The sequence below is a fragment of the Bison bison genome, unplaced genomic scaffold (assembly GCF_000754665.1).
Source record: "Bison bison bison isolate TAMUID 2011002044 unplaced genomic scaffold, Bison_UMD1.0 scf7180017864270, whole genome shotgun sequence".
Lineage (NCBI taxonomy): Eukaryota > Metazoa > Chordata > Mammalia > Artiodactyla > Bovidae > Bison > Bison bison.
Window position 1 is genome coordinate 9,480,718 of NW_011494842.1, and position 18,601 is coordinate 9,499,318.

The 18,601-nt window shown below is 46.9% G+C and overlaps 1 protein-coding gene across 1 annotated transcript in view; it reads right to left on the bottom strand.

The window, feature by feature from the left end:
* CCDC167 (coiled-coil domain containing 167) overlaps positions 1–9,262 on the bottom strand; it is a 17,007-nt gene extending 7,745 nt beyond the window's left edge. The window contains exon 1 of the mRNA XM_010848689.1: positions 9,177–9,262. Within this exon, the coding sequence (XP_010846991.1) occupies positions 9,177–9,218 (42 nt within the window). The 5' untranslated portion in view covers positions 9,219–9,262. The remainder of the gene's footprint in view (positions 1–9,176) is intronic.
* Between the last annotated feature and the right edge of the window lie 9,339 nt (positions 9,263–18,601).

Here is an 18,601-nt window from a genome sequence, read left to right on the forward strand (position 1 = left end):
CATCAGAACAGTCATGCCTCCAGACCGGCCTCCCCAGCCGGCTTGGGATGCGGCACACGGGATTTTATGACCCGGCCCTGGATGAACCTGGGGTGGTCTGGAGCTGGTGCCATGTTGTAAAGTTTGGGCCTGGTGGAAGCAGAGGTCAAGAGGCCAAGAGCAGCGGCTAGGGGCAGAACAGACTCAAGCGTGGTCTGAGCCCCAGGGGGCATCTGAGAAGATGCAGAACAGCAGGTGGGGGCTGGGGGCTGGCAGCTGGCGCCCAGGTTCCCTGAAGCTGCGGCTCTCTGGGGCCAGGTGCTCAGCTAAACTGGGAGCAGGAACGCAAAGCCCAGGACTTCAGGTAGAAAGAGGCTCCATCAGAGATCCGACCAACTCCGACGGGAAGGGAAGATAACACTCTGGAGGCCAGGGAGGCTCCCGGGACTCCTGCCCAACAGGCTAGAGAGCAGGCATTCGGCAGGAGGAGCGTGGCTGCCCCACTGGTTCAGTTCTGGGACTTCCCTGGAGCAGTCTGCTGGCTGTGACTCTCACAGGTACAGGAACAGCTACGGTGGGCACTGAGGCAGGCCCTCACTCAGGCTGTGTGGGAGCAGAGAGTGGATGCCCCTGGCGGACAGTAACACGGACGAGAGAAGTGTCCATGCATTACGTTTAAACTCAGAAGACCAAGTGTGTTTTAATACAGGGGCATGAAGAGTGTGTCTCAGGCCGTAGGCAGAGCATGGCCGCACAGGGGCCCGAGCAATCAGTGAGGCCGTGGTGTGAGCCCCGCACCACTGCTTGCCTTCTGGCACGCCACACAAGCACCCGCTAGGTGTTGTGTACACTTGTGTGCAAGCAGCTCAGGGGGCCGGGAAACAGGTGGTGAACAGGCAGCCTGTCCTGACAGTAAAGTGTGCTCTTGACCCCAAGACCAGCAGTGGCTAAAACCTACCCATGGAGACTGCCAGTCTGAGCCGTGTGGGGAGGAAGGAGGAGGAGACAGGCAGGGAGCATCTCTCAAGGAGTGGGGAACTGAGGGCCCCGGGGGAGGTCCTGGAGACGGGAGCCAGAAAGTCTATACTGTGTTGGCCAAAGAGTTTGCTCAGGTTTTTCTGTACCATCTTATGAAAAGATCTGGACGAACTTTCTGGCCAACTCAATACTTTAACCAGAAAGGCCCACGAGGGATTCCTCCAATCAGAACGGGAACTGCTGCCCTTCTTACCCAAGCTGGGGCTAGGGGACTGGAGGCTGGGCAGTGGCTCAGAGAGTGGGCAGAGGAGCAGGCTCAGTGGGGAAAAGTGTAAGACCAAGGATTCTCCCCAGAGGCGGGGGTGTTTCCTGCAGCAGATCTCGGAGTTCTGAAGGCAGACGCTAAGGTCAGAACAGGCCCCGGCCCCAGCCGAGTGAGGCCACTGCTCCTGCTGGCTGGCATTGGGGCCAGGGCCCCTCCGTCAGAAGCAGCTCTGGGCTCCCTGCAGGCAGTTCAGTATTAAGCAAACCCGCCTCTGCCGCCTGACTTGGGGAATAACACCCTATCCTCACAGCTTTAGGGAAGTCTCCCTGGGGTCCTATATGCCATAAAACTACTGTGTTAAGAGAAACTGTAAAATTCTCCCAGAATCCCCAGGGGGCATCTTTTCAGGAGTGTGGAGCCTCCTGGTACTGAAGTGGCCCCTTTGGGGGCAGGGAAGGATAAGCACTCAGCATCCTGGTCAGGCCAAGCCCACGGGCGGCCATTTCCAGGTCTGCTAACAAGCACAAGCTGCAGGCTGTGGCTCTCCCACTGAAGATTCTCCTACTGAAGGTGCTGAATGGTGCTCCCAGAAACATGCCGACAGCCCGGGAGGTGGCCCCCGCCCACTTCCTAAGGAGCCGCTGTCTAGGGCCAGACTTTCTTCTGGAAAAGGGCAGAGGCACACTTGGGGCTTGGCGCTGCCAGGCAAGCCACTGTGCTTTCCGGTTTTAGGAAGTCGTTTCCAGTCTTGCTGGCCTTGCTCTTGGGAGCTTCTGGGCTATGAGTGACAGGGGCTGAGAATGAGTTAAGGGGTCAAGCAGTGGTCACGGGACATATCCTACCCCGGCCTGGCCAGATCCTTCCTGTACCAAGATCCAGTAACGAGCACGGTGTTGAGGGACCTGAGCCCAAGCCAAATCATGGACTTACATGTGTCTGGATGGCAGCGCACCAGTCAGAGCAGCCTCTGGAAGCCCAAGGTCCACAGTAATACCGGCAGCAGCCAGCACTTTGGGGGCAGGCACTGCTCTAAACGCCTCACATGGCTCCCTCACAGGACGCTCACAATAACCCTGGGCGGTGAGGAGAAGTGTCAGTACCCACATCCTGCAGATGAGGAAACCTGGGCCACGGGGATGAAGTAACCTGTCCAGGGTCACACAGCCGGTACCCGAGGGGGTGGTGGTGGGAGTCAGCGCTGTGAGCCACCAGCCCAGGGGGACACGCAGAGCCACCAGCCTGGAGCCACTTTCAGCTCTTAGGCGAAACCTCCACTTACACCCTGGGCCAGTCTGTGGGCAGCTTCCCACATGCTCCCCAATGTCTGCATCAACTCTGCAAGAAAGGGACCTTCCCCTTTTTACAGAGGAGCAAATTCCTGTGTGTTTATGCAAACCCATCTAGGTCACAGCACTGGGAAGTGGCAGAATTGGGGTCTGAATCGGTGTTTTTCTGCTTCAGAGCTCATGCTCTTTCCACCACTTCAAGCTCTTTCACCAAAATCCCTCATGAAAACATTCATGACAAAGAAGGGTTCTGTGGAACAAAATCATTACACATCCCAGTTGAAGCCCATCTAAGCTTGTTGATCTGGCTTTAACAGATTCTCTGTTCTGAATAATCTTGTACAAGGGCTTTGCTTGGTTTCTGTCCACATAACAGATACTCGCTGTGAGGGAAGAACCTGACTGAAATCTGTTTGCCTGGAGACAGTGAGATGGGAGCCCAGCATGTCCTCACACTGAAGGCAATTATTACCTTCCAACTCTGAGCTTCAGACATCCGAGGCACCCTCCCCCAAACGACCTATGCTGCCAAAGCACCCTGACAAAGCGCACAGAACAAATACGTGTCTGAGAAGGAAAAAGGTGGGCTAGTTGGGCCTGAAAACCTCTTCTTTCCCCATAGCCTTTCTTCTTACTTGTTAACAATCCACAGCCTGAAGAGTGGGGTCAACTGTTTCATCTCCAGCCCCAGCAGTCCAGGAACTGGATTTTTGGAAACCCACTCATTCTCACACGTCAGGGAAGCCCCAGGACGTTTATTATGATGGGGAGAGAAGCCAGCCCGCCAGCACAGATGGTCTCCGGCTTCCCATCTGGGGCCTGGAAGCCACACAGCCAACTCACGTGGGGGTCACGGGCCCTGATTTTCCAGGGGACCAGCCTCAAAGCCCAGAGGACGGATTACCCTGATAGCCCCTAAGGGATGTTTTCCGTGGAGGAGGCTCTTTTGTTTTCTGAGGGTAGAAAACAGAAACCTCCATCACGGCTCCCAAATCATCAGAAGTTTCTCTGCTAGGCTGGGCAGACGACAGCAAACCCATCCAGTTTGTAATCAATGAACAAGTTTCAGGAAAAGCAGAGAGCTAAGGGGCTGGTCATTTCTCTGGAGAGTCACTCCCTGCCCCAGGTCAGGGACTTGGGGGCCCGGCTGAAGCCCTCACGAGCTCTGAAGCCTTCTGAGACCCCCTGGCCTTTGAGCAGCTCACAAGCAGAGCCATGTCAGTCTGCGCCTGGAGCCTTCAGTCGTCCCTGGGCCAGAACACCTGAGCTTTGTTTTCTCTTCTTGCCCCCAATATATAGTTTTTGATAAATTAGCAAAAGCCTCTTCATCGCTGAAAGGCTCAGAGCCCTTTTTAAGAATTGGCATCTACCCCGCGCCTTATGAATTCATTAATTAAGATGCTGGCAAACAGCCACTTCCACACACGCTGACATCCAGCCGCGTTAGGTAATGAGGTTTTAGTCTCCTGACCCCCGTCAAGTGGAGTGGAGCCAGACACAGGCTGCCCAAGAGAAATCACCTGCCCAATGGCAACCTGTCGCTTGTGCCTGGCAGCAGGTGAGGCTTATTTAATGGTCAGTCGCCCTTGAACTGTGTCCACAGGCCTCAAGCCTGCCTCAAGCCTTTCTCCAAGCCCCTGGCTGGGCGGCAGCCAGCAAGGCGGTGTCCAGATGCCTGCTCCACTGTGGGCTCCTGACCTCTGACCGATGAACCAGTCAACTGGGCCCAGAAGTCAAGAGGTGAGGGTTCAATGCCTCCTCTAGCCTCTCAAGGCCGATTCAGTAAATATTTATTGATGGCCCACTAGGCTGCTTCTAACCTTTGTCTTAGAAAGCTGGTAGGTTCGCACCAGCCTTGTACACAGCCTGTTTCGGAACCGAGACGGTCTTCAGCCACACTCAGTGCTGCTGCCTCTCACTGCCCTCAGGGAGTTCACAGCGGGGGCTGACATCACACAAACACAAGTGTCCAGGCTCCTCTCCTCCTTGTGCTCATCCTGCCTTGGTCAATTTTTCCTCTCATCCTACCACCTGTCTTTCACCATCACTGATCCTGGCCTCTTTCTCTGATAAGCATTCCAGTGAATTTTAAATGACTACCACTCACTTTTATTCCCTCTAGTAGATACTGTTAGTTGGTCAACACAACATTGATTCCCAGCCCCTCCTCCTTTGTGTGCCACCACAGAAGTTAGAAAAGCTCAAAGATACTTTTCCAGCCTCAATGCAGCCAGAAGTCGTCATGTTCCAGTTCTAAGCAAAGAGATGATCCAGAAGTCAGCTGGGAGACTCCCAAGAGAGCTTATGCTTCACTGACAAAAAGGACAAAGAGTGTTATAGTTCCTTTTTCTTTTCCTCCCTGACTTAAAGTTGAATATGATGACTGGGGCTGTGGCAGCTATCTTGTGAACAGAGGAAACAGCTAAGAAAACGCAGAAACACCAGCCCTCACATAGCTAACCTTTTGAACTAAAGTCAGTAGCTACCTCCCTCCAAATTTCTTGTGATGGGGGAAAAAAAGTGTATTCTTGTTTTTTTAGGTCACTGAGGTCAGTTTTCTGTAACTTGTAGCTTAAAAGTTTTCCAAACTGATAGATTTTTTGTACTGGGCACCAGATCCAACTCTCTAAATGTCAGCCAAGACACTGCACATCTGTTAAGACTATTGAAACATTTAAAGACACCAAGGTGAATGGTCCAGTTGTGGTGGGAAAGTACAATGACCAAATAACAGGTCATTACTATCAGAAATTAAAAAACTAATAGGTTTTATGTGAGCCAAAATCCTATCCATTGAGACTGAAACGCAAGCTTTCCCTCAGGCAGAATCCTTCTATCAGTTTAGAAGGAAATACAATCTTTCCCTCCTCCCACACAATTTGAAAATCAGTACCAGAGGTGGCGATTTCTCATCTGAATTATAATTCTCTCGTTATTCAGAATAAAACTTGGTAGCCAGTTTTTCCCCAAATCTGAGATCTCACAAGGTGGCACATGAGTTGGATAAAAAGGCTTTGAAAGGAGCCACAAGTGGGGGAGGGTGAGAGATGCCTTAATGTCCTGGGAGGTGACTGTCCAGTCCAGCTGGCCCGAGCCAGCCCTCAGGGGGAGCGCTGCCTGCTCAGTAACTGCTTCATTACAGCAAGTGGAGACTGTCTGCAGGTGCTGAAATCACTCACTTGTGGGGGTTTTACCGTACTCGTCAGATTAACAAACATTTTTTATTAAATCACCACTTCATTGGCTCGGAGCACATGACTTTTAATAACAGGACAATATCTGCTGCTCCTGAACACCAGAGCACATTCAATACTCAGATCTGCAGGGGGCAAAGGAGGAGCAAGGTGAGGAGACAGCCAGAAGCCAAGTTTTTTCTCACACGCACAGTTGCAGAGCTCAAACCTTAGAATATCCAAACAAAAGTAACCTAATCATCAAGATGACCAGTGTAAATACTTATATTGACATTGACAGGTTAATAAAAAAACAGGCAAAACTGATTGGTATAAGGCACTAGGAGAGCAGGCACATCACCATATTCAAAACACTTTTAAAACTCACATCAGGGACTTCCCTGGTGCTCCAGTGGCTAAGAATTCATGCTCCCAATATAGGGAGTCCAGGTTCCATCTTGGTCAGGGAACTAGATCCCACATGCTGGAATTTAAAAAAAAAAACCCACTTGTCAAAAGAAAGACCCAAAGTAAGATCCCAGCTGTCACAAGTAAGCAGCCAAAACAAAGAAAGTAAATAAAAATATGAAAAAAGGAAAGGTATTATCACAAATAAATAAAACCCATATCAGACAAACAAAAGATATCTATGAACATCTATGATCTATATGTGGACCATAGTCACTGAGTCTGCAAGCCCTGGTGATGTTCAATCCTTCATGTTACCAATGAGGAAACTATAAAGTCCAAACTTACTTACAATGGAAGGATGGCTACCAATGAGAAAGCCTTGTTTATTGACTATCCATTGTGTGTCACACATGCTCCTTTACAAACACTCTCTCATTTAATCCTCAAAACTACCCTGTGAGGTAAGATGCAGTCTGCTGAGGAGACAGGCTGTCCAGTAAAATACACTTACTTCTTCTTCCACAGAAATGGAGCCCTAGTTGGGCACATGGTCTCCTAGGTGATGAATGTATTTACGAGCCACCCCTTACAGGCCTTGCATCTTAGCTGCAATCTTTGCCAATGGGGAGAGGGCACTTTGGGCCCAGTACTCTTAAGACACTGAGTGTACTTCCTCCACTCTATCTTTCCTGTCAGTGAACACTTCAGTGTGGTGCAACCTAGCTTCATTCATGAGGTGACAACAAGGCTCTGGGGGACAGCAGAACCACAAGACCAAAGGAATATGGCAGAACCACTACTGTCCTGGTACCCTAGACCGGGAGTTGGCAAACAATGGCCTGTGGGTCAAATACGGTCCACGACTTGTTTCTGTAAATAAAAGTTTTATTGGATGTATGACTTGCTTTTGTAAATAAAGTTTTATTGGAACACTCATTAGTTTACATACTGCCTATGGCTGCTTTTTGTGCTAAGTATAGTTTTTGGTTATTTTTTAGTATAGCTGAGTCTCATTATTTTGGTAGTTATGTTCTATAAAGTTGCCAACAAAAAATTAGCAAATACTGAACCAAGTTAGGTTCCAGAGAGCCTCCGGTCACAACACTTTTATCAGCTGATCAATACAAAACCCTGTGTGCTTGTGTCTAAAGAGACCTTATTTAATATATACTGTTGTTTAATTAACATTGAACGCACATCCAACAGCACATTATATAATGATGCCTGAGAAAGCTACTCTCACACACACATTTTCTCCATAAGGCATGGCTCAGCCTTCTTGCACTTTGGAAAACTGAACAGCACTTCAGGCCTACACTTGAGGGCCATTTTAAACTGCAAAATCACCAACCAAAAGCACAACAATGCAGGAAACTTGGCACTAAATAGACCAGAAAAAGGACACTAGTTCATAGCTCACAGAAGAGTTGAAAAATAAAGACACACTATTGCCTTGTTTGACTGTAACTGGACACGTGTGCCTCAGGTGAATCAAATCTCAATGCTTTCAGTCAGTTTGGTAATTACTACTGAACCGTTTCAAGTATTGATTTGGGGGTTACAAGCACATTTTAGCAAGTAGACAAATGCACAATACATAATCTGTGAACAACGAGGGTTAACTGTAGTTGCAATAGAGACTATATGGCCCATAAAGCCGAAAACATTTACTATCTGATCCTTTATAAACAAACAAAACCCCGAATTTTGGGATTTCTGTTACAGCAGCTTATCATGTCCTAATATAGGCTATAAAGTCTAGGCTTTTCCCATTTCAGAGCGCCATCCCATTTTAGCACCTGTATTTGATTTTGCTGTGTGTTAGTTACTCAGTTGTGTCTGACCCCATGGACTGTATCCCGCCAGGCTCCTCTGTCCGTGGAATTATCTAGGCAAGTACACTGGAGTGAGTCATCATTTCCTTCTCCAGCGGATCTTCCCGACTCAGGGATTGAACTGTCTTCCCAAAGTTTGTTCGTGTTTTTCCACATCTTACAGAAACACTCGAATGAAATTTTTGGTCATCCCAATGCAACCAATTCCATCAACCTTGTTCCCTACCGAGTAGGCCAATATTTCTCAAGTGGTGGTACTAAAACCTCCTGCATTAAGCATGGGTGGAGCTTGTTAAAAATACAGATACTTTGTTAAGAATACACACCCAAGTTCTACTGAATTACCTGGGATGGGGGAGAATTCAACTCCCCATTTTTAACAAGGCAGATGATCCTCAATGCATTCTTAAGACTGAGAACCACTGAACTGGGACTAAGTTCAAGAAGACAAGTGCCCAGTATATTTCCTGCAACTGCTGAAAGGCTGATCTAAGGGAACCATAAACCGGGAGAAACAAGATGCAGCAGAAGGCAAACCACCTGTGCTTGAATTTGGGCACCTCAACCATTTCCACTCCGGCTCTACTTGAAACTTGTTTCCCCATCTGTAAAAATCTCACAGGCTTGTAGTGAGGATTAACCAGGAATGCAAATAAAGTAACAAATAGCACTTGCTCAATAGGCATCAATTTTCTTTCCCTTCCTTATGCAGTTTTTTTAAGCTCTTTGAGAACACCATTCCCGAATCCTCTACAGATTCTCACAAAGTACTTTTCAAGCTCCATGCTTCAGTACCCCAGAAGAAAAATTCCCCATCTCAGGCCACCAGTGATATACTAAACAGTATGGGGTCCCTGACCTTCGGGGGTCCCCTCATCTACAGATTTCTACCCCTTGGGGATCCCCCTTACTTCCGAGTACCCGCCCCCTTTGGGTTCCCCCTTTCACTTAAACGTTTCCTCTCAGGGCCTCCAAATTTCCGTACCGCGCCCTCTTTGGGGCTCCCCTTACCCGCGAGTCTCTTCCCCTCTGGAAGTCCCCTCACCTTCTGTTCCCACCTCTCGTGACCCCTCGGGCCCTGCAACCTTCGATTCTCCCAGCGGGCCGTCTCTCACCCTCGCGTCCCTCTCCCAAACCCACGTCGCCCTCATCTCCTCCTCTTACTCCCTCCAACCAGTAGCCCGGCCGACCCATCATCCGCCGCGGGGAGAAGTTCACGACATGCTGCAGCCCCCGTTTCTCCCCTCACCTCTAAAGCAACGCCCAGATTCTCCCGCTTCTTTTTAGTCATGTTACTCGACGGGTTCCGGGAGTCATTATTGGACGCGCCCACTGGTGGCGCCACGCATGTGCAAAGTCTCGTGCTTCTCCCTCATTGGCCGCCGAGGTGGCGGGAGGCGGGACTAACGGCGGTCGCCATCTAACTGAGGGGCGTGGCCAGCTCGGTGCGGCCATGTTTGTGAGGGGCAACCTTTCTTTGTGGCCTTAGCGTCGAAGGCGGTGGGGAGAGAGTACCTGGATTGGTCCGGAAGGAACAATGCCCCGCCCAGGGGTGGAGCTATGCCTTTCCTTACTTACCCAAAGCCACTTTACAGCACAAGAGACGCTGTTTTTTCACCACATCGTCATCTGTGTCCTTCAAGCTTTTAGGGACCACTTTGCGCTGTTTGAGGAAGTCAGTTCCCATCCCTTCAATTCTGTCATTTCTTCACTATGGACCTTCAAGACCATACTGAAGCACTGCCTCACCTCGAAGCCCCATCTTGAGCCCCTTGGCCCTTTGGGAACTGACAATGATCTGTTGTTATTCATCCTTTTCGTCTTGTTCTTATTTTTCTTGTTTTATTGTAACAGTCTACAAACGTCACAGAAGACTTTTAAGTGAAAAGCAGCTTCCTTTATCCTACCACTCAGTGCAGTTCCTGCCTTTGTTTCCGTGTATTCTGGTCCGGGCTTGGTCTCAGACATTATATTTTACGCTGTTGTAGTCCTATCATACCTCCCCCTGGTGGGTCAAACGGTAAAGAATTTGCCTGCAGTGCAGGAGACCCGGGTTCAATCCCTGGGCCTGGAAGGTCCCCTGGAGAAGGAATTGGCAACCTACTCCAGCACCCTTGCCTGGAGACTTTCATGGACGGAGGAGCCTGGCAGGCTACAGTTCTTGGGATTACAAAGAGTTGGACTCGAGCGACTGACTTTCACTTTTCACTTTCAGTCTTGTCCATAGAGTATGCTGCAGACCCATGTCCTTTGAAATGCTTTGACTGGGATACAATTTTGTCTGGTAACCCAGTTACCCATACAACCGAAACTAATGTTCCCTAATAAACACCTTTACCACCTATGATGCACTCAAATGTCTTCTAATCCAGTCTGTTCAACTGAAACAAGCTAGTGGCAGGAGACCTATTAAGTTTATTTCATGACTCATTAATGGATATTTGAAATAGACATTTTCCCATGTGCTTTTTTTAAAGCTTAAAAAAATTTTTTTTTAAATTTATATTCATTTTTGGCTAGACTGGGTCTTTGTTGCTGAGCACAGGATTTCTCTAGTTATAGTGCACAGGCTTCTCATTGCATTGGCTTCTCCTGTTACAGAGCACAGGCTTCAGGGTGTGTAGGCTTCAGTAATTGTGGCACGTGGGTTTAGTTGCCCCATGGCATGTGGAATCTTCCTGGACCAGGAATCAAACCCGCCCCTCCCCCTACTTGCCCCACTGTGTCCCCTGCATTGGCAGGGGGATTCTTAACCAGTGAACCACCAGGGAAGTCCCATTTCCCCATGTTTTGAAATCAACATTTGCAGTGGGGTATATTGCCACCAAGTGAACGCATCTTATTCTTGTATTATTTTATAGGATGTTACCACCAAATTATGCTAAAGCAATTATCTTAGTGTACATAGCTCTGTCCTTTTGAATTATTTCTTTAAGATAAATTCACACAAGTGGAATTATTGGGTCAAAGAATATGAGAACAGCATTGCAGCTTCTTATTTTCTGACCAGTTATCTCTCTGTTCGAGTCTGTGTTTCTGTGTGTGAATAATAACCTTGACAGTGTTTGGGGGGAAAAGTCTTTTCAGATCTGTTTTCTCTTCTTGATAGAGTCACTGAATGATGGAGCTGGAGGGAACCTGAGATACCATCTCATCTGGCTGCCTGACTGAGGCCCACAGCAGGAAAGTGTAGTAAATTCTATCTGAACAGGAAGCAGGCTGTTGAGCAGTTGTTTAGTGCAGTTCTTAGCTTAACACTCAGCCCAGGAAAAACTTACTCTAGAACACTGTCCATCAACTGTCAATCAACAGCATTTACTGTCAGAACACTCTTCATAGCTTTGGTTCTGATCCCAGAAAAACCAGACTCTCTGCTTCCCAATTATCATAGGCACAGGCCCAGGGGAGGTGAGAAGAGAAGGAAAAACACTGTGTTCTTTTAAAAGTGATTCCTTCTGCGTTTGTTTGGCACCAAGAAAAAGCCGTGGGTATGCTTCATGTCAGTCCCTTGTCTCTCTTCCCTACTCCCGGTGAACTGATGGGTGAGCTGTCATCCTTCTCCCCAGTGAGCCTTGGATTTTCCAAACCAGAGCCTGTCCCACGTACCTGCTAATGGGACAAAATGCCTGAATTGAAGCTGGAATGAGAGCCTACGTGGGTTGTAGTAAAAGGGGGAATTTTGGAGTGAGGCTGACTTGGATTCCAGTCCCAGCTCTGCCACTTAGCTGTGGTGTGATTTGGGGCAAAACACTTAAACTCGCTGAGCCTTGATTCCCATGACTATAAAATAAGCTCGTCATGCCAGACTTATAGGGTTGTTGTGAGAAATACTAAGTGGTTGATACTGTGGTTTGTGAGTGACCAGGAGAGATAGCAAGACTAAGGCACCTGCTTCCAGCTTTTCATTATGGGGTTTTGCTTAGCAGTTGTTGCCATTCGTATTTTTTGCTATTATTTTGATACTAGTTTCTGTCAACTTTGATATTATTGTAAACCATCTGCTGTTAGGAGTTTTGGGCCAATATTGGTTTATTTCCTGTTACTAAGGATGTGTCATTTACTGCAAAATGCAGCCACTCACATACACTCTATTCAGAGAGGAGACGCCCTCTTCACCTCTCTACTCATCCTTCCTACTGAGATCAACTGTGGGTTTCACGTGCCCAGACATTGCAGACGGGTGCTGGGGAGATTGAAAGAACCCCAGGTAACCCACTGAGATCCTTTCACCCCATGGTATGTTCAAAGACCAGCTTTGATTCCCATGGGGGCTGTTTGTCGAGCCTAATGCAGCTTGGCCTGGCTTTGTGCCGGAAATTCTGTCCATATGCAGATGGATTACCGTTGGCCAGCTGTCTGTCTGTCTTTGTTCTCCAGTGAGCGTCCTGAACTGTCTATTTGGGAATTTTGTAGCTAATTTTTAAGGGAAATCAAGCAGCACACTGGCAAACAGGAGAACTGGATTCACTCTTGGCCAGGTCAGGTTCTCACTTTCTGACCTTGGGCAAGTCAAGCCTCTTCTTTGGCTCTCAATTTTCTTGTCTATGAAATGGGCACACTGGGGAGACTAGACAGCTTAGACACCGTAGGATTATGTTTTTAACGGCCTTGTTATTTGTAAAGTGCCCAGATAAAAGGCACCCTCGTTGATTGTAAGGTGGACGTATAAAATAAGAAGCAATCATTACCCTCAAGATATCATCAATCTAGTTAGAGAGACAGACTGACAACATGAAATAGTGAATGCCAGACAACATATAATTAAAAGCCAGCTGTTTGGTACTTACTGTTGATACATTAGGAGCTCAGGGTAAAAAAAGAATGCCATGCATATTCGGGGTGGCTTTGTGGAGGCTATGGGTCTTGGAGGATAAACGAGATTGGGTAAGTTGAAGATGGGAGAGGGCACTCCAGGTGGGAACCCAAGGATTTCCTGTGCAGGGGGTGCCCTTTTCAACCCTGCACAAAAGCACTGTATTGGCTAGCCCCAGCCCTGGCAAATTTGTCATGGAGACCCCTAAGTCTATTCTTCCATCCCAGCCCCATCGTGGGCTTGCTGGACCCAGAGGGCCCAGGCCTGGACCCCTACCACTGCCCTAAGGGCACCTTCTCAGAGCGGGAGTGGGGGAGATTGAAATCTTTCATTGTCAGAAGTATCACAGGCAGGAAATGAAGAATTTCGTAGGTGGTTAAAAATACCGTGGAGGCTGATTTATGTTTGAATTTTGTTCCAGGACAGGAGATTATAGCCCAGGTTCTGAGGCAAAGGCAGCCGTGTCTTTATAGCCTGCTTGGATCAGTTTTATGTCTTAGTGATTTTTATACGTTTCAGCTAAGCCAAGATGCTCGAACTGTTTTGTCCCACACTTCACGGGGGAATTCATGTACCACTCCTGCACCTAACCTCATTTTCCCATAAATAGAAAAAAAAAGCAAAATAGATGAAAAAAAGGTTTTTGCTTTCTACCTAGTTGGTATCCAGTGATGTTAGCTCAATTAAACCAAATCATAAATAGGTGATGAACCCACCTGACACCCTGAAGCAGATGTCAGGGGGCATCTCGAAAATAAAAGGACAGGAATCTAAATATTTGTTGAATATGGAGACCAGTCCTTCCATAATATTTTTAAAAACTAATTTATTTATTTTTGGCTAGGCCGGGTCTTCGTTGCTGAATGCAGGCTTCCTCTAGTTGTGGTGCGCAGGCTCCAGGGTGAGCAGGCTTCAGCAGTTGTGGCAAAGGGGTTAGTTGCCCTTCAGCAGGTTGAATCTTCCCTGACCAGGGATCTAACCTGTGTCCTCTGCATTGGCAGGTGGATTCTTTTTTTTTTTTTTTTTCTTTGGCTTTAGTAAGCGGACCACGCTTACTAAAGTTGCCGGGAGACTCCGGAAGTGCGCGTCACTCCGGCAGGTGGATTCTTAACCACGGGATTACCAGGGAATTCCATAATGTTTTCTTGATAAGAAGAGATTTCTATCAGATATTAGCATCAAGATAGGCTATGTGCCCTTCCTGGCATGCTAATAGGATTTTACCTCATGGCTACTGTACCTTTGGTAACTGATTATACATCCACTATTTCGCTCACAACGAAGCTCAGATCTGAACTTGTTCAGGGATTTTGAGCATAGATTTTCATGTACTAGCATTCTCCTTGGCTTTATTTTCTTTTTCTACCCTTGCTTTCCCTTTGTTCTATCACTTTATCTATTTTTATCCCACTGTATTGTGTACATTTTGGTAAACTACCTCAAATCCTTTTTTAGAATACAAAGGAAAATAAATAAATCAATAAATACATCCTGTGTTTGTAAATATGGCACTTTGTTCTTTCTAAGGCAAATTTTCACATCCATTAGCTCTGTGGTCCTCACACAGCTCTGTAAGGAAGGTTGGGCAGGCTCGGTCACCCTCCCTTTGCAGACAAGGAATCTGAGGTACATCCATAGATAAATGGCCTGTAGGAGAGGACAGACCCTCTTCTCCATCCCTAAAGAAGATGGCCTGAACCCTTCTGAAGAAGGAGATGGGAATATGGAACTGATAGCCCACTAGGTGACTTTTTACTAGTAGGTGTGGATTGAGAAAGAGGAAAAGTTGGAAGGGACACAAATTGGGGTGACCATTGGCTTCAGAGATTCCTCCAGACTCCATATCTGTGCTGCCATCTCTACCGCCCCCCTCCTTTTGATAACAAGTCCACTCCCACTGGTAACATGGGGGGCCATGTAGCTCCCTGAGCAGGGTAGCCAGTCATAGAATCATATGCTCTTGGCCACAGTGATTGGTTCAGAGGAGAGAGCTCATGACTCAGGTTTGGCCAATAGGAGAGCTTCACTGAGGTTTTTAATCTCTAGCTGGGAAATGAAACCTCGTCTCAGTTTTGGTTGCAGAGCTGTGACCCTGGAACTGCCGCTAGTTGTGCTGCCTTCCATGAAAGAAGTTCCTGTGGAGTATGAGGTGAGGCAGGCGGAGTGCACAAAGCAGCAGCTAGTGAGAGACTGTGAGAGAGACGGTGCCTTGTGGGTGTTTGGACCTGAGGTTCCAGTTGCCTTGCCCTTGCCTCTCCCGGGATGGAGGCCAACAAGGATGGAGGCCAACACATCCTCCCTTTTGAGTACACCAGTTTGAGCTGTGTTTCTCTCACTTACTGCCCAGAAATTTCTTATTTCATATAATTTGTAGACTGAGTGTTTTTGTTTGCTTTTTCTGGGAGAACCCTGAAGTTCTGCTTCTCTGGATGTTCATACATCTGGATACTCAATGTTTAAATTTCAGTGTTTAGCTTCTGCGAGGGAGCTTGGGCCCTGGGAAGTAAGAATAATAATTACCAGCACACTGTCAGGCGTCTATCACTGGAACATAGACAGAGGCAGTAGAGACTGGTGGTTCAAGGCATGGCAACTGACTCGGCTGCTCACCAACTGTACGACCTTGAACAAGTTACTTAACCTCTGAGTCTCAGTTGCCTCATCTGTAAAATGAGGATAAAATAAATAGTAGGTATCTCATAAAATTCTTGTGAAGATTATATAACATAATCCATTTCAGCACATAATGCTGTGCCTCATACCTCATTGTGCTGTGCTTGGTCGCTCAGTCATGTCCGACTGTTTGTGACCCCGTGGTCTATGGCTGGCCAGTCTCCTCTGTCCATGGGGATTCTCCAGGCAAGAATCCTGGAGTGGGTTACCATGCCCTCTTCTAGGGGATCTTCCCAACTCAGGTATCAAACCTAGGTCTCCTGCATTGCAGGCGGATTCTTTATCAGCTGAACTACCAGGGTAGCCCTCATACCTCATTAGCACACCATAAATGTGGTTCAAGTATTTTGGACAATTTTACATGTACTATGCCTTGAGAACTCCTATGAATGAAGCAGAACAAATATTCTCATATCTGTTTGGCTGATGAAGACTCTGATGTTTGGAGGGGTTAAGTGATCCATTCATATCACCTAATAAGTGGAAGCGTCTGAGGACTTCCCTGGTGATCCAGTGGCTAAGAATCCACCTTGCAGTGCAGGGGATGCATATTTAATTCCTGGTTAGGGAACTAAGATGCCACATGCTGTGGAGCAACTAAGCCGCCATACCACAGCTACTGAGCCCACATGCCACAACTAGAGAGTCTGTGTGCCACAGCAAAAGATTTTGCATGATGCAATGAAGATTTTGTGTGCTGCAACTAAGACTCTTCACAGCCAAATAAATAAATAAATATTAAAAAAAAATAAGTGGAAGAGTCTGGATTCTAGCTCTTGGAGTCAAATCCAGGGTTCTCGCCTTTGGATTTTGTTACCAAATGGCTCTGTGCTGGCTATTCTCAGGAAGCCAGTTTGGCAGCTTGTAAAGGGCACTATCTCTCCAGGGACAAGGTCCTTTAAAGAAGCCAAATTCTGTCCAGAAGACAGCTTGCTGAGGACAGAGGATTGGCACTGGAAAGATGCCCAGAGAAAAGATTGCTTAAGTTGGCTTCCCTGGTCACCTTCAGCACGTGCTTATCTGCACTCCTCTTCCTCTTCTTCCTCCCTGGCAGCTCCCAGCACCCGCATATCTCACATATAAGAATTCTACAAGACAGACACTACAAGAATCAGAAAGTAACGTAGAGGTCATTCGAGTCCATTCATTTATTCAACAAACATTTGTTAAACATCTACTATGTGTGAGGCATAGTAGATGTCATGGTGAACAAGATACAGATCAAATCTCTCATTTTACAAGTGAGAAAAACTGAGTCCCAGGAAGGAAGATGGCTTCCCTAAGGTCTACAGTGAGTTAGTAATTTTGTTAGACACCTAGAGCTATCTGCCTAGTTCATAGCAGCCCTTCTTTTCTGAAGTTTATGTGGTTTCACCTTCCTTGTCACAGTGGATTGGGCCAGAAAAGATAACAATCAGATACCTGACAGAAGCTGGGCCAATCAGATTTCACCTCCCAGAAATCTGACCCTGAAATGTGATGCTGTTCTCAGCCCAGAGAGAAAGGGACAGAATGAATGCATGGTCATATCCACGGTCCGTCTCTTGGATCAACCCGTGGGTGTTCTATCAGCACTGCCCATTTTTTATATCTTCCCTCTTTGTTTGGGAAATTTTGAAATTATTGGTTTTTTTTTTTTTTTTCTTCTTGCAACAAAAAATAACGTGAACTAAGACTGTGGCTGAACTTGGATTAAAACCTGTCTCCTGGCTCCCAGACCTGTGTTCTTTCTCTCACACTGAATGGCAACGGAGATGCTTCCCAAGGAGTTCTCAGAACTCTGGCTTTTGGGTATGCCACACAAAACCATACCATCCAAAGGCGTTCTCACGGTTCAGAGAAGGGGTTTCTGGGATGTGTCTAGTCCCTTGATCTCTAGAGCAATTGCCTTGGGGGTGTGTGTGAAGGTTTCCAGAACAGCAGGAGAGGATGGTGATTAAAAGTTCAGGCACTGAGGCCAGACTGTCTGAGTTCAAATCAATCCTGGTCTCCACTCATTAGCTGTGTACCTTGGGCAAATCACTTTTCTCAGTTTCCTTCTCTGATATTCACCCTCATGGGGTTATCATAGGATTCCATATATGTATAGAGTACTTGGAATAGTGTGCAAGAAATGCTAGTTATTTACTATGCAAGCAACCTGTTTTTTTAGATTCTATTTGCTCACAAAACATTCCTAGACCCTTAGGGTTTAGCTTTCACTCACTTCTCTAGCTACTGCTATTCCCTTGAGATCCACCTTGGTCGGATCACATTTTTAGCATAAAAACAAGTAGCATTCAAAGCCCAAGTCAGATACCACATGAAGAGTAATCAGTTTCTGACCTTTTACACACCTTGATGTGTGTGTTGTACCTGTGATGAGTTGTTATCTCAGCTCATACTCTCCCCTGGGACAGGAGCTGACCAGACTGATTAAAGTTTCTCATCAAACCTTCATTCAACAATTATTTATAAAGTGCCTATTGCAGAAAGGAATGGCAAACCACTTCAGTATTCTTGCCTTGAGAACCCCATGAACAGTATGAAAAGGCAAAATGATAGGATACTGAAAGAGGAACTCCCCAGGTCGGTAAGTGCCCAATATGCTACTGGAGATCAGTGGAAAAATAACTCCAGAAAGAATGAAGGGATGGAGCCAAAGCAAAAACAATACCGAGTTGTGGATGTGACTGGTGATAGAAGCAAGGTCCAATGCTGTAAAGAGCAATATTGCATAGGAACCTGGAATGTTAGGTCCATGAATCAAGGCAAATTGGAAGTGGTCAAACAGGAGATGGCAAGAGTGAACATCAACATTCTAGGAATCAGCAAACTAAAATGGACTGGAATGGGTGAGAATTTAACTCAGATGACCATTATATCTACTACTGTGGGCAGGAATCCCTTAGAAGAAATGGAGTGGCCATCATGGTCAACAAAAGAGTCCGAAACGCAGTACTTGGATGCAATCTCAAAAATGACAGAATGATCTCTGTTCATTTCCAAGGCAAACCATTCAATATCACAGTAATCCAAGACTATGCCCCAACCAGTAACGCTGAAGAAGCTGAAGACCTACAAGACCTTTTAGAACTAACACCCAAAAAAGATGTCCTTTACATTATAGGGGACTGGAATGCAAAAGTAGGAAGTCAAGAAACACCTGGAGTAACAGGCAAATTTGGCCTTGGAGTATGGAATGAAGC